Raw genomic sequence first — 15,690 nt, forward strand, 5'->3', positions numbered from 1 at the left:
AAAATTAAAACTTTAAACAAACAAAAGTCGTTATGTACTAATGCACAAAACCATGCAGAGGTTATTCCAGTGTAGAACTGAAAAGAAATATTTATGTTTTCACTCAAACATCCATCATGAAAAGAAGAATCAAGAAAATAAAAAAATAAAAACAGAAAGAAAAAACAGGTTTTCAGGCATGGAACGTGCAATTAGATCACGAAGCAGGTTGCCATTGCAGCTCAACTTGGAGGCGACCATTCTTTGAATCAATGAGGTGGTACTTCTCGTTGATCCTTCTGTTGCTAACAACATCCGAAAGATTTATATCAACATAACCCAATACCTCCTGCATCAATGAGAAAATTACACCCTTATAAGTGAACTTCACTAATATGAGCAATTATAAGTCATAGATTCGATAAAGCAATCTCCAACACAAACCAAGATAGTAGAAAGAAACGCCCTTTTATCCCATCATCCTTCTTGGAAAACTAAAGAACTAACAAATTGCAGAACCTCCTAACGAGCAAAATTAGCATTTAACATTATCTTGAAGGTGACTACAAAATAAGGTGTACTATTTCAACCTTATGGGCGTTACGGAAGAGTAAAACAGTACATAACAGTGGTTCACCTTTTGAAACATAAGTTAGATAAGATGCACACGTTGCAATTCCCAATTATGTGGCGTTATTCCAATTGACTGCTACACTTCAATATCATATCCTAAAAGGTCATCTCAAGTTTCCAGAGAAATCGTACTTGCACCAGTCCTTAGTTTCTACATTAAGGCATAATAAATAACAGAGAATGCAACTTCTGTACCTTAGGATGCAATAGGCCAATCCTAGTTGAGGTGCTGACAACTTCCATATGCAGCCTATCATTCACAGGAGCCTCCTCCAACACAAAAGTAAAGTCCTCCTCCCATCTTGGATCCCTGTTCTTCTTGACTTGCTGCAATAAAGGCCGTCTTATGAAATGTGAGCAAGATTAAGATAGACCTATGCAGGAAATTTCTTGCATTGAAATACAAGTCAGACTAAATACCTACTGCAGATTCAGAAAAGATAAATAAACAAGGTTTTTAAGTAAATGAACATTCAGCAGTTTCTATTATTTTTTTTGAAACTGGTAACTGGATTGTATTCCATATGAACAAAACAGTACATAGGTTGTACTGAAACCATATCTATAAAAGTACTCCAAGACTCTACTATTCTAATCCTATATTGAATCTAATACATCAATAATGGAAATAGTATCATCTGAGTAGGCCTGATTACACCAAAAACAAAGCAATAAAATACAATTCAACTTGACCTTCTGCACTCCATTCTCTATACTCTCAAAACATCTGGAGTTTCTCTCCTTCCATATTGCCCACCATATGCTGGCAGGGACCATTCTCCACCTATTTCTGTTCTTTGCCTGCAATCCTGCCTCTTCCCAACTCTTTAGAGCCTCTGAAACCTTGCTAGGCATAGTCCAGGCTATACCTTTGAGATTTAAAAATATTCTCCAAAGCTGTTGTGTAAACTTACAGTGTAGAAACAGATGGTTAACTGTCTCTGCTGTTTCTCCACATAGGAAACATCTAGAGCATAAAATTATCCCCCTTTTCATCAAATTATCCTGTGTAAGAACTGCTTCTTTAGCTAAAAGCCACACAAAGCAGCTAACTTTATGTGGGATTTTGGATCTCCAAATGTGTTTCCAGGGCCAGTTGGTAATCTGTTGAATTGATTGATTCATCATCCTGTAGGCTGAACTAACTTTGAACACTCCTTTTTTATTCCCCAACCACCAAAAAACATCCTCTCCTAGCTGAAGTCCCTTAAATTGTTGCAATATGTTAAGAAAATCAGCCACTCTTTGTATCTCCCAATCATTGATTTGCCTTCTGAAAGTGAAATTCCATCCTTGAGGTGTCCACAAATCAGCCACAGTCCTTTGATGATCTAAGACAATGTTGTATATATCTGGAAATAGTGTTTCCAGATGACCAGCCTCAAGCCAATTATCCTTCCAGAATCTGGTTTTGACCCCATTCACTACTTTGATCTTGGAGTTGCACTTAACTTCATTCCATAAGGCTCTTATGGATCTCCACAGACTAACCCCATATGGTGTGGTAACCTCCTTTGTTATCCAGCTATCTTCCTCTTCATATTTTGCATTGATAACTTTCCTCCATAAAAGTTGATTTTCATTGGCATACTTCCATAGCCACTTCATTCTGAGTGCTTTGCTCTGCATTTTCATATCTTTTATTCCCAGTCCCCCGCTCTTCTTGCCGGTGATCACTACTTTCCACTTCACCAAGTGAAATCCTTTTTTTTCTTTATTTCCTTGCCACAGGAATTTCCTCCTGATGCTATCCAACCTCTTGATAATCCCTGTTGGAATTGGAAACAGGGACATCATATATGTTGGTAGGGCATCAAGGATTGAGTTGATGAGTGTCACTCTACCCCCCAAGGACAAATATTGGCTTTTCCATCTGGCTAGTTTCCTGTCACATTTTTCAATCACATTGTTCCAAATCTCTGTTGAATTAGATTTGGCTCCCAGAGGCATTCCCAGATAGATAGTTGGCAGAGTACCTACTTCACCACCTAGATTTGCAGCCAACAAGTTCATGTTTAGGACTTCATTGATAGGATACAAAAAACTCTTCCTCCAATTAATGTGCAGCCCAGAGATTCCTTCAAATAGGACTAGTATCATCCTTAAAAACCTTAGTTGCTCCTCTTCAGCATCACAAAAGATCAGTGTGTCATCTGCATATTGGAGATGTGTCACCTCCAGACTTTCATTACCAGCTTTAGCCACCTCAAAACCATTTATCCACCCATTCACCTTTGCTGTCTTGATCATATTGTTTAGACCTTCCATTGCAATCAAAAATAGGAAAGGTGACAAGGGGTCACCTTGCCTGAGACCTCTTTGTGCTTTAAAAAAACCTGCTGGGGAACCATTAATCAGAACTGAGAAACTAGTAGTTGATATGCAGAATTTGATCCATTGGATCCATTTCTGTCCAAAACCCATCATCTCCAAAACCTGGAGTAAGTACCTCCAGTTTACATGATCATATGCTTTTTCAATATCTAACTTGCAAAGGATTCCAGGTTTCTTCTGCTTAAACCTGGAATCTACTGCTTCATTAGCTATTAGCACAGCATCCATAATTTGTCTGCCCTTAATGAAGGCCATCTGCTGGGAGTCCACTAGTTTTGCAATGACCCCTTTCATTCTTTCAGTCAACACTTTGGAAAAGATTTTATAAATACTACCTATCAAACTGATAGGCCTGAAGTCCCTTAGTTCCTTAGCACCTTTCTTCTTAGGAATGAGAGTAATGAAAGTTGCATTAAAACTTTCCTCAAAAACTCCTTGCTCATGGAAGTTGTGAAAAGTGCTCATTATGTCATGCTTCACTACTTCCCAACATTTGATGAAGAAACCCATGGTGAATCCATCAGGGCCTGGAGCTTTGTCAACTGCACACAATTTTAGACATCTCAATACTTCATTTTCTTCAAAACTGCCTTGTAAAGACTCCTTTTCCTCCTCTGATATAGTAGGGCAATTTGTGAAGTTACAGGCTGGCCTCCATTGTGTAGTCTCAGAATACAGCTTTTGATAGTAATCAATTATCTCTTCTTCAATTCTAGCTGGCTCCTCAATTGTTTCTCCCTGAATCACAAGCTGATCAATATTGTTATATCTTCTGTGAGCATTTGCCATTTTGTGAAAGAACTTAGTGTTCTTGTCCCCTTCTTTTAACCAGAGTGATCTTGATTTCTGTCTCCAAGATATTTCTTCATTCTTGACCAACTCCTCATACTCCATAAGCAAAGTTGCCTTCTTGATTGATTCCTCTTCTGTTAGGGCTCTTTCTTCCAGCACTACGTCCATTTCAGCCATCTGTCCTAGCAAACTTCTTCTTTTAGAGCCCAAGTTTCCATCCTCACTTCTGCTCCAAGTCTTGAGATTAGACTTTAGAGCTTTTAATTTACAAGCAAGTATGTAGTCTGGTTTGCCTGTGAAGTTGAAAGAATTCCACCAACCCCTAACTCTATCCACAAAACCCTCGGAGCCTAGCCACCAGTTTTCAAATTTAAAATAACTTTTACTCCTATTCCATGAACCACCTTGTAAAGCAACAGGAATATGGTCTGAAACCAGTCTTTGAAGAGGAATCTGTTTCAAATTGTTGAAACTATCATCAAACTCTTTTGAGATTAATATCCTGTCAATTCTAGAAGCTATCTCTAAATTGTCACCTTTGAACCAAGTATAAGTAGCATCCTCAAGCTGTAGGTCAATTAGGTTCATGTCTTCAATGAAATCAGAAAATTCCTTCATCCCCCTGGTTCTTTGAGTACAGTTTTTCTTCTCTGAGATAAACCTAGTGACATTATAATCTCCACAAACAGCCCATGGCCCTTCCATTAAGCCCCTCACAGAACCTAATTCGTCCCACACCAGTCTCCTTTCTTTATAAGAGTTTGGAGCATACACCCCTGTGATATGGCATGAGAAGTTTTGTAATTGTGCTTCAAACTTGCAGGTTAGAGTGTAAGCACCTATTTCAAGAACATCCCCCCTCCATACTCTTTTATCCCACATCAACAGAATCCCCCCTCTTGTTCCACTAGCTTCCAAACAAGCAAAATTAATCCATCTTCCCCCCCAGATTTGTTTCACCAGTTCTGTAATGTCACCCTCAATTTTAGTTTCCTGAAAACAGATGATATCTGCTCTCCAGTCAAAAACTAAACTGCTCACCAGTCTCCTTTTGTCCCTATTGTTTAATCCCCTAACATTCCATGTTACTAGTTTGAACTGCATTAAGAAACAGGGATGATACTTCTCCCCTTGTACCTATTCCCATTGCTCTTGTATTTAACATCAAAAGAAACAAGACCTTTCAGCTCTTGTGCACCCTTAAACCTTGTTTTTCTGCATTCAGAATCCTGCACCATTCTTCTTGCTTGTCTACTGCTGTCAATTTGCAGTAATAGTTCCATAGCCTCTTCCTCGTGCCCCTGGAAATCTACCCCAAAAATTTTGTTGAATTTGCTCATATTTTGTTGTACCCATACCGAAGCTTCTTGCTCTTTATCCATGATTGTTTGCTGTTGCTGAATTTGGATAGGCTCTGCCTCCTCAACTTCCCAGTTTTCAATAGCATTGAAAGGATTCAGATCTGCTATCTCAGATAGGTCCTCTGCCACCCTCTTTCCACCACTTTCCCCAGCCACCATCTGCCAATCATCTTTTCCCACCCCTTTTGAAGTTTCCCCAATCACCTCCCTAGACAAGTTCATCACCACTTCTGCAAAAGTGTTCACATCCTTTGCAGTTTGTGTGCATGCATGCTTTTCTTTTTGTTTTGAGAGCTCAGCCATGGTTATGCAGTGCCAATTGTTGTTGTACAATGTTGAGGGCAAGTAATAATCACAAGTTAAGTCATTAAAGATAACTTGTCCAGCAAAATCAGGCCCATTTATCACTTTCAGAGGTTTCTGAGGTGTGGGCTCACATACCCGGCCCAATCCTGAAATTTCATTTAAACTGTTCACTTGCCCATCACATGATACCTCTGATGGGAAGTCAACTACTGTATCTGACAGTCCCATGTGATGCATATCTCTAGAATCCCTAGGAGGATGGGATTCTTGTACTTCTTTGCAGAGGTCATCTCCTTTTACCCAGCATGCAATAGCTTTACCTGGATCTTTCACAGCATCATCTACAGCAGCATCTCTGATGGTTCTTCCTTCCTTTTCCGGTGTGATTTCGAATCTCGTTTTACTTTCCACCCAGATTGGGAAGTAATACGTGATTCCATTACGATTGATCGACACCTCCCTTGGAATAAATCTACCATCATTGGACACCAAGATTCTTGCCCATTTCATATGGTTCTTGAGTTCTGTCTCCTCCTCTGTAGCCACCCATCCCCCACAGATTTCACCTATTTCTTGGAAAATTTTCTGTGACCACAAATGCAGTGGAATGCCCACTGCTCTGATCCAAGTCTCCTTTACTTCAATGGAGTTTGAGACACTTCCTGATAATGGGCTCCACCATTCGAGGTTAAAACAGATGTTCTTCCACCTCCATTGTCCTTGGAGAGTTTGTTCAGCCATATGTTTATTTGGGAATTCAAATAGGAACATATCATTGTAAAGCTCATAGATGTTTAACCCAATAGCCTTTTTCCAGTTGGATGAAGACCATCTCCTTATATCTGCTAGGGTAGGTTTTTCCTTTGACTTTTCTCCACAACATCCAACTAAACATCTCTTCAAGAGCCCATTTTCCTGATTTGCAGATGATTCTGATATTTCAATGCTTCCCTTCTTGCTTTTAACCTCTGCTGTACGGAGATTTCTCGACTGCCATTTACTCTCTTGTATTTCTCAGCAGGTTCTATTATTAGTTCTTGTCCATATCTTATTTACCAAACACGTCAACTATTAAGTAAATGAACACTCAGCAGTTTCTATTATTAGTTCATGTCCATGTCTTATTTACCAAACACGTCAACTATTAAGTAAATGAACACTCAGCAGTTTCTATTATTAGTTCTTGTCCATGTCTTATTTACCAAACACGTCAACTATTATTATCAATTTTAACACTTCTATCCAAACACGCAAATACTTATTTCTAGAATTAGTTTCAACACTTAAATGTGCTTTTAACACTTGAAATTTATCAGTTTCTTTAAATCAACTAAGTCAAATGGGCTCTTAGAAACTAAGCTAATGCAAATTTATGATGAAGTAGAAATGCCATCACTATTCCGGTTTAGGTGGCATAACCTGATAAGAATAAAGGTAGGATTACTGTTTAGATAGGTTATCACATCAAAGTTATCAATTTGAGTTCTTTAGGAATGGTCAAGTTATCAAGTAATATGGAAAGGAAGGAGTGAATACCCGAGACTAGCAAAAAGCCTAAACACTTGTGAGGTTGATGATGAAAGGTTCAACATGAGTGAGAAAAGAGCCTTATAATATCTTACCAATTTCTATTATTGCCAGCCAAGGAGAGAACAATGAAGGGCTAGAAAAAAGAGGCAACTTTGTACCTTAGTTTTTCTCTCTTCCCCTTTGAAAATAAGCCTGACATATGGATTAGTATGGTGCTTTCCTTCAACATCTTGAGCTTCGTGGACCGTAATCATAAGGAGGCCTCCCCCTGCTGGCGTTCCTTCTGGAACCTTGTGTGCATCAGACTCTTCAAATTCTTTAGGCAGATCATCCTCCTTGAATGGTTTGTAGGTTAATTCCACCATAATCTGACCACGGTCCTTATCATTTTGAGCATCATTCGAATCCATATTCTTTAGGAGATCCAGTGTCAAAGTTTTTGATTCATCAGGGGTCAAATCCTTCAGTGGAATAACATTCATACCCATCCTATCATGTTTGCCAATCTGAATAAAGAAGAGACTGAAGCTTGAGATAGCACAAAGAAGGGAAAAAATAATGAATATGTGTATCATGGACCTAGAATAGTTACCTGCTCCCAATCATAAACAGAGAGCTCCAATGCTTGTGATTCTGGATCTTTAACAACCATATTAAATTCCTCATCCCACTCTGGATTTAAATTCTTATGCTTCACCTTGGTTTTCTTTGAAGGAAGTTTTGACTCCGTGAGCTTAACCTTTACGTAAGGATCAGATGCACCCATTATATCTTTCTTTCTCAGCTTCATTGCCCTCAGAATCTTCACATGCAAGATCCCGACAGGTTTTTTCATTGCTCTTTGTGTTTGGAAAGCGAAATAAAATGATTCAATTAATTGGTAGTGAATGCAAAGCCTGAGACAGAGAATATGATAACAAAATCTAGAAGTAACGAGGACATACTTGGATGGATCCAAAATCTGCACTTCTAGAGTTTTAGGCCAAAGATACATGTTAGCAACCTGATCTTTAATTGTCTCCTGCAAAGAGAGTTCCACAATATTAACATTAGATCTTTTTTACCATGGCTACAACAAAAGTGTTATCCCCTGCACAAGCACTTATAGAAGTTGCTTTGTCTCATTGAACTCAAATCCGTCTACTCAAATTTTTGATAAGAAATTCCTAGTATTCTTAGCCTTAGAAGCTAATCAACAGACATGCTTACAGTCTTCAGTAAAATACAGGAAAGATCTCACAGGATCCAGGCTGTTTATTCCAAGATAAAGCAAATGGGAAGTATAAATTGTTTCAAAAAGAAATAGAAGAGAATGGACATCAGAAATTTTAGTACCTGGACAAACCTGTACAAGCCAGGAATAGACATAAGATCAGCCCCCAAAAGCTTCAATCCAAAGTCAACATGTGGCTGCGAAACAATAAGAATCCATAAGATGATGTTTCGGTTTCATTTTTGGTGTAAAAAAAGCTAGAAAGAAGATGCAGAAACTTAACTAGACTTCACAGATTCCATCTTGGAACAAGGACATATGTTTGCCATTTGAACTGTAAATATGGCTTAGCAAAACCTTTGCGCTCACATTAACATACTGTTACCTTTCTCAGGAAACAAGAATCTAGTAAGATGAACGTCAACAAATGCAGTTTTCCAGTTTGTTCTTTTGGTGACTCAAACTCTCAGGCTTATCGTGCAAGATGAAGGGTTCTTCTACTAGGCAATCCCTCCCTTATAAATGAATGACCCATATCCCTAAATTATTCTTATACCAGCTTCGTAACTATCAAATATGCTCTTGATTAATCAAAAAAAGGAAACATAACCATATGGTTACACAAGGAAACAAGACACAACAGTCTTGCTTTAAAAGATTCACTTTGTTTATTTTTTTCCTCCCATCACATAAACCTACTCTTATAAAAGTCCCAGATGCATAACCTACCTTTTCCATGAGGGACACAAAGATAGTGGCAAAACATGGAAAGCTTGGAACCAGAGGCTTCAGAGTAATACGTGGAGCTGCAAAAACCTGCAAGTCCACAACCTGAAATATCCACTCAAGCAATTAAATTTTGGTTTTTGCTGGCATTCTGCTGTCAAAATCTCGTCACAACCTAAAACACGTGGGAAAGTGCAAAACCTGAACAGTTGCTTTCAAGCCGAATGCTTTGACCGCAACAGTTACATTAGGATTTCCTGCCCACTTTACTGATGGTTCCATGATCAATTCTTTTTCGTCAGTAACGTAGACTTTCATCCCTGCCAAACAGAAGCATAGGAACAACTTATGGATGAATTTAACCAAAAACCGAACACTAAATATCTTATTTTAAACCATCATTATCCAGATGTAAAATCAGAAATCCATTTCATCCAGGTTTGACATACTCCACGAGTCAGAAAGCAGATGTGAAGGCAAAGAAGATAAAGCATCAACGATAACATGATCAGAGAAAGCCATGAGAAAAATGCAGGAAATATTCTGAAAGAAGCAGGCTAGGTCTAGAGGGAAGTTATGAGCATTACGTTCATGCATAACTTCCATACCAAGGTTAGCACGGTTAATGATATCAGCCCAAGTGTTAATTACACGACCTTGACTGTCAACTATAGATTGGTTGAAATCATCCTTCCCAAACACAGCATACAACTCTCCGTTGTGCTGCGCTCTCCAAGTGTGCTTGTTCCCCCCTTCTTCCTTACCCTGACAAGTCTTTGTGAAATAACTCCGATGAGAAGAAAAAAGAAGCGTTAAGAGACCCATTATTAACACAAACATCATGAACCTTAATTAGAATATTTCTAGAAGTCCCTAAGTCAGTAACCAGTTGCAAACCTAGGATTGCTATGTACATCGCTTTAAGTGTACTGAGAAACGTGTTCAATGGAAATAACAAAATGAGGTCCTCCAAGAATATGATTCAGAGTGGATTAAATTGTTTATGTCAGGCAATTAAATCTAAGGACTAATAATGAACAAGAAGCATTTGACCAAAGAGATCTACCGTGCTAGTGTGATAACTGAATCCAACTTAGTAAAACCATATCTCAGAGACAGACCAACATCAACTTCCAGAATCCAACTCCATATAATAGTCTATGTGAGAAAAAGCATGCAATTACACCTCCCAGAAACTTATGGCATAGAGAGAATACACTACCATGTTAATCGAAGTTCATTAAAATGGGAAGATCATGAAATTTAAGGTTGCACGAGGTCAATAAATTTGTAATGTCAATTTTTATTTTAGATAAGTAAATTTTTTTATAGACACTACAGAGAAAATTATCATATTCACGGAGATTACACAATTGTTTCCAAAATTCTCAATCGAAGACAGGTAGCTAACAAGAAGCAGATCCCTCAACTACAAACTCTTATTTTCTCCTCTCCCCTCCAAGCTGCCCAAGGTCTTTGATAGTGAGTTTGTTATCCTTCCATTAAAGGTATATGCTATACTAATCAAAATTCTGCGAGACTTCCCAGTGATGCCATCAATTTTATCCATGTCGTACAGAAAGTAATTGTAAGTGTCAGAATGACAATAAGTGCTTGCTCAACTGCTTAAACCCCTTAAAATTAAACATGAACATGAATTTAAACATATAAATGGATCAACAACAAAGTGACACACGTCTCAAAGACAGAGAGCATAATCAGTTAATCAAATTCTTTCCAAAGACAAGTTTATGTCATTTTAGGCAAAGCATAAGAAATGGTGTACTGTGTATTTCATGTTATGTATTATTTTTTAAGAATCTCAGCAACATGTAAGATAAAAAAAGAGCAAATAAAATTTGTTGATCGCGTTAGAAAATGACTAACCCTGGAAAGTAGGAGGTAAGGACCCCAAAGTTAGTGTTTCAAATTCAACAGAGTCAATTTTATACTTTGGTATTTGCTCAGCAATAATTGGTGCCGCAATATCTTTTGCAGTCCTGCAGATTGCCTGTTTAAAAATAGTTGAGCACTAGTTAGTTTATTTCCCTTTAACAAATATATAGAGGAGATAGATAATCCAGAATGCTGTTCAGACATGAAAGTACCTTGTCCAAGTAAGGCCACATATACTCAATGAATTTGTTGAGCCAGTCCACCTTAAGTTTAGAAAATATAAAGCAAATTAAATTATATCCACTGATAAACTACTTTAAATGCAGTTTAAAGGTCTCAATATACATACACGGTCATAATCCGGACATTTGACCCAAAGAGGAATTTCAGACAGCAACTGCTGCAAGCTTTTGGTATCTCGCTCAACCAATGGACGTATAACAGGATCCTGATAGTTCACAAGAAATCGATTAGCTGTTCAGCCACAAAAGGGACAAAATACTGATTGGGTAACAATTAAAAAGAAATTAGCTGTTAGCAGACAGATGTAGAAAAAAAAAATGAAATACACTGTCTGAATGAGACAGATGCAACCAAGTAGTTGTGACATTTTCTTTTTCTTTTTTTATCAGTAGGCAAGTTATGACATTTACAATTAAATTTTTAAGCATCACATTAACATTTAAATACGCCAGTTTCAATAAATTAGAATTCTGAAAGTTTGTAAAATGAATCATTGACCTCTTGCTAATTGATTCTGAGTAGCTTTATCTAGCTCAGAAGCAAATTGTGCAAAGGCTTCTAGTTCTGCGATTACTAATGAAATGGGCCTAAATATTTTGAGACATAGCCGCCACAGGTTTGGATCAGTTCGTCTTGATGTGGCAAGGTTCTCCATGATTGTACAACAGTCCAAAGAGCATAAAACAAGGACATGATTCCTCGACGAAGTGCTTATCAAAAAGGTGATGCTCGACTACGTAGAGTCTTTTTGCCCTTTATAGCTTTCAAGTAGGATGTTTAGGACGTTTTTAGGATTGTATATATGCACCACCCCTAAAAAAAATTGATAAATGTCATATTTTTACTAAGTATAGCTTATCGAGACAGAGTTTTACTAAGTATAGCTTATCGAGACAGACTTCCAACAAAATGAAAACAAGAGTTCTTTTCTTCGTAATATATTTCATCTCTTTCTTTCTATTTATCCTATCTAATTACTTTCTCCACTTTGATACTCTTTTGGTTGCCCTATTGTCTTTGGTTTGACTTGAGTATTGGAAGAGGGGAGGGGGCAAAGGGTTCCTCTTCCAACCTCTTGAAACAGGTGAAACTCTTCACTGGAGAATCTCAACAATGGAAAGAACTCGTATGAAGAGGAATAAAAGAATGACTCGTTCATGCCTCACTCTAGCAATGACCTGACAGAGCAAATGCCAGGTCATTGGTATAGCCAAGAGTGACCTGGCAATGCAACTCTACCAACGACCTCGTGAAACTCGTGTTTTGTTTACAAACCTCAAACGCTTCTCTATCAAATAGAGGTCAATTTGTCTAGAAACATAATGTTGAAATTACAAAATATATTTGAAATGTACTTAATATTCATCAGAAAAGAAATAATTAAAAAAAAAACAAAAAAAAATGGAAATGAAACTTTCTGTGAAGAGTATAAACTTTGCCAAGAGCCATGTCATTAAAAAAATAAAAAAAAATAAAAAAAACCCTTGCCCAGAGCCCGAAAGACCAACTCCCTCCTACAATTAGGGAACCGAAAGATGTGAATTGGTACCCAACCAACCACCGTCCTGTCTTAGTGTAACATGTCAAGTTTTGCATTTTCCTTATTGCATTATGTGAATTTCTCTATATAAAAATGAAAAGAATTAGAGATTGGCACACTTCTATTTACGTAACTAATAATAATGTGTTCAAGACCTCTCTCTTTCATGGGTCAAACATGTAATTGTGAAACATGAACCCATGATCCTGTCTGCTCTAATACCATATTGACTTGTGTGATTGCCTCATCTAAAAGCTTGAACTATTAAAGAGGACAATTGTTTATTCACTTCATTATGTCTTTAGCAAGCCGCCTCGTGTGAAGGTTTGATCCTTTCATGGGTCAAACATGTGGCATCTTTCTTTTAAGAAGGCTTGCCAGGAGATTTGAACCTAAAACCTTTGCCTGCTCTAATAACACATTGAATCATGTGACATCTCACTTTTTTGAAACTAAAATCGTGTGACACCTCATTCAAAAACTTAATCCAAAAATATCATAATTGAAGGGATGAGTCAAACAGCCAAGTGCCGACACATCTAATAAGAAGGTACATAAATAAGGCTGGTTTATCTTCTTCTTCTTCTTCTTTTTTTTTTTTAATGAAGAAATAAGTCTAGTTTATCTGTGGGGCTAACTTTTAGGTTTCACCTCTTTTCTTCAATAACTTTTGTAAAAACTATTTGTTGGACACGAGGTTCACCAGTTATTTGACCGAAATCCATCTGAAACAAATTGTGCATGCAGATATTTTTTTACTTTACAAATAAACAAGATAACAACGATCAATTCTAGACATCTTTTTTCGACTATTGAAGTCCTAAAACTCATAAACAATAGGTGACCCCTGCAATACTATAATTAGCGAACATTTTCAACACTTCAATTTATTCATTTGCCAAGCTAAATCTGAGACATCCAATTTAGCACGGACGATGCATAGTGCACGTTTTGCTAAACCAAACAATTGAACCCAGAAATTTACAAGGGCAAATGTGTTGCCCCCACCCAGTACATTAGGTCAACTATGGTTTGAGGGGTGTTCATGGGTCGGTTTGGATCGGTTTTAGGTTAAAACCAAAACCAAGCCAATCTAGTCGGTTTTTAAAATTATTAAAACCAAACCAAACCAAATATAATACATATCCATCGGTTTGGTTGTAGTCAGTTTGGTTTGGTTTGGGTCGGTTTTTCAGTTTTTAAGAAAATTAACGGTATTTCTCTCTTTCATGTTTCTTTCCTACAATTAGGAGAGAATTTTCTATCCTTTTCCAACTTATAATCCGTTATTACCCTTTTATTGTGGTAGCTATAGTTTCTTGCATTATGGAGAAAATGTCTTAAGATTTATGATTCTAATTAAGTGAATAAAGTTTATAAGAAATACAAAAATAAATCTAGGTAAATCTCATATACTCCGTAGTTGTTTCTTTGAATAAATGAGTTTGAATTCACGGATTTTTTTTTTAAATCGGCTTACAGTATAAATTTCATTAGCCTATTAGAGATAAATAAAAATTTGCTTAAAAAGTATATAAATTATTTAAAGTATTTATAAAAACAAAAATTATGTATAAAATTTGCCGGTTCGGTTCGGTTTGCTTTTAGTAAAACCAAAACCAAACGAAATATTATCGGTTTTTAAAAATTCAAAACCAAACCAAATCTAACCCAAGTAAATATCGGTTTATTTAATCGGTTTGGTTTGGTTTGGATCAGTTTTTAACCAAACCGTGAACAACCTAGGTTTGACTTAGCCAGTTAAACTATAGTCCAACAACAGCAGAAAAATTTCCTATCCGCATACTATTTCCAATTAATCAAAGACATTGCCTAATTAAATACCCACTAACTTAAATTTTCCTCGCCCTAAGTTTCTCTTCAAACTATAATAAAGATACATTTCACTTCCCTTATTTTCCGATCGGCACAGCAAATAGGAACAGAAACACACACAACACATAAACATAGAAAAATTACTAATCCAAACACAGCATAGACCAATTTTTAAGGTAGCAAGTGAAAAACAGAAACAAAGACAAAAATAGAGCAAAGAATACAACACCTTAACATCACATGGCTGGAAATAGATGAAAAGATAGTATCCAATCGTCAAACCAAATGAAACCCCAAATCCAAATCCACAGAAACCCATAATAGTACTTACAAAACCCATCTCCAAAGCAAACCCAACTCAAGAAAAACACATTTGTGAATCTGATACTCCTTCTTTTGTTACCATATATACCAACGAGACATTATGATCAGGACAAATTAATTTCGCATTCCACTAGAGACCTAAATTACAAATCTGTCCTCTAGTACTCTACTTCGGTGCGTTGGACACCGTGTCCTTTTAAGTCTTTTCAAGATTTGGATTGATTAGATAAAGATATTTCGGACAAGCTTAGCGAAGAGGCCGCTCCGTGTTAAATGAATAAAATGTCCAAATTAAGTGACTCATTAGCGGCGTAAGAGGGAAAGAAAGGCACGTTTAATTTTTGAAACGTGCGTTTATGCGTTTTCTTTTTCTTTTTCTTTTTCTTTTTAACGTTTGGGTTGCCGACGGTGGGCCCCGCGAAGTAAAGTCACCTAAAGTTCATTACTAGGGTCAATTTTGGTTTGGTTGGCCACAGAACATTCAACTACAGTAAACATTTAGTTGAAAAATAATCTTCTCATATTTATGCATTAAAATTTTATATTTATCGCATTAAAATAGTTTTGAGTAGCTAATACAGTATGCAAAAGTTTACCTTGTACTTTATATTTTTTAGATTTTTTTGGCATAATATTTAATTGGCTTGATAAGAAAAAGTAATCATGACGCATAATTATAAATCATTTGGTTGATATTTGTTAAATATAATAAATGACTTATCTTGCAAGAAAAAATGGGTATTATTTTATACCAGATATGATGTCAAAAAGTTGATATTGTTAAATATAATAAATGACTTATCTTGCAAAAAAAATGAGTATTATTTTATACGAGATATGACGTCAAAAAAAAATATGTATAATGTAAGTGTCACCAAAAATGTCCTAATATGAATTAGGGTTATACGGAACTCAATAGAAATGATGAGGAAAAAAAAAACTAGATACATAGATAGCCATTGAGCTTGGCATGCGAT

The 15,690-nt window shown here is 36.7% G+C and overlaps 1 protein-coding gene across 1 annotated transcript; it reads right to left on the reverse strand.

The window, feature by feature from the left end:
• Positions 1-11: 11 nt before the first annotated feature.
• LOC132599322 (synaptotagmin-1-like) lies at positions 12-14,916 on the reverse strand. The gene is made up of 12 exons (XM_060312634.1): positions 14,619-14,916; positions 11,120-11,218; positions 10,983-11,033; positions 10,762-10,885; positions 9,076-9,194; positions 8,878-8,979; positions 8,271-8,345; positions 7,880-7,956; positions 7,528-7,774; positions 7,094-7,441; positions 808-939; positions 12-328 (listed from the first exon to the last, which is right to left on the reverse strand). The coding sequence occupies exons 1-12, from the start codon at positions 14,727-14,729 to the stop codon at positions 197-199; spliced, it is 1,617 nt and encodes a 538-aa protein (XP_060168617.1). The 5' UTR covers positions 14,730-14,916; the 3' UTR covers positions 12-196.
• Between the last annotated feature and the right edge of the window lie 774 nt (positions 14,917-15,690).

The sequence above is a fragment of the Lycium barbarum genome, chromosome 6 (assembly GCF_019175385.1).
Source record: "Lycium barbarum isolate Lr01 chromosome 6, ASM1917538v2, whole genome shotgun sequence".
Lineage (NCBI taxonomy): Eukaryota > Viridiplantae > Streptophyta > Magnoliopsida > Solanales > Solanaceae > Lycium > Lycium barbarum.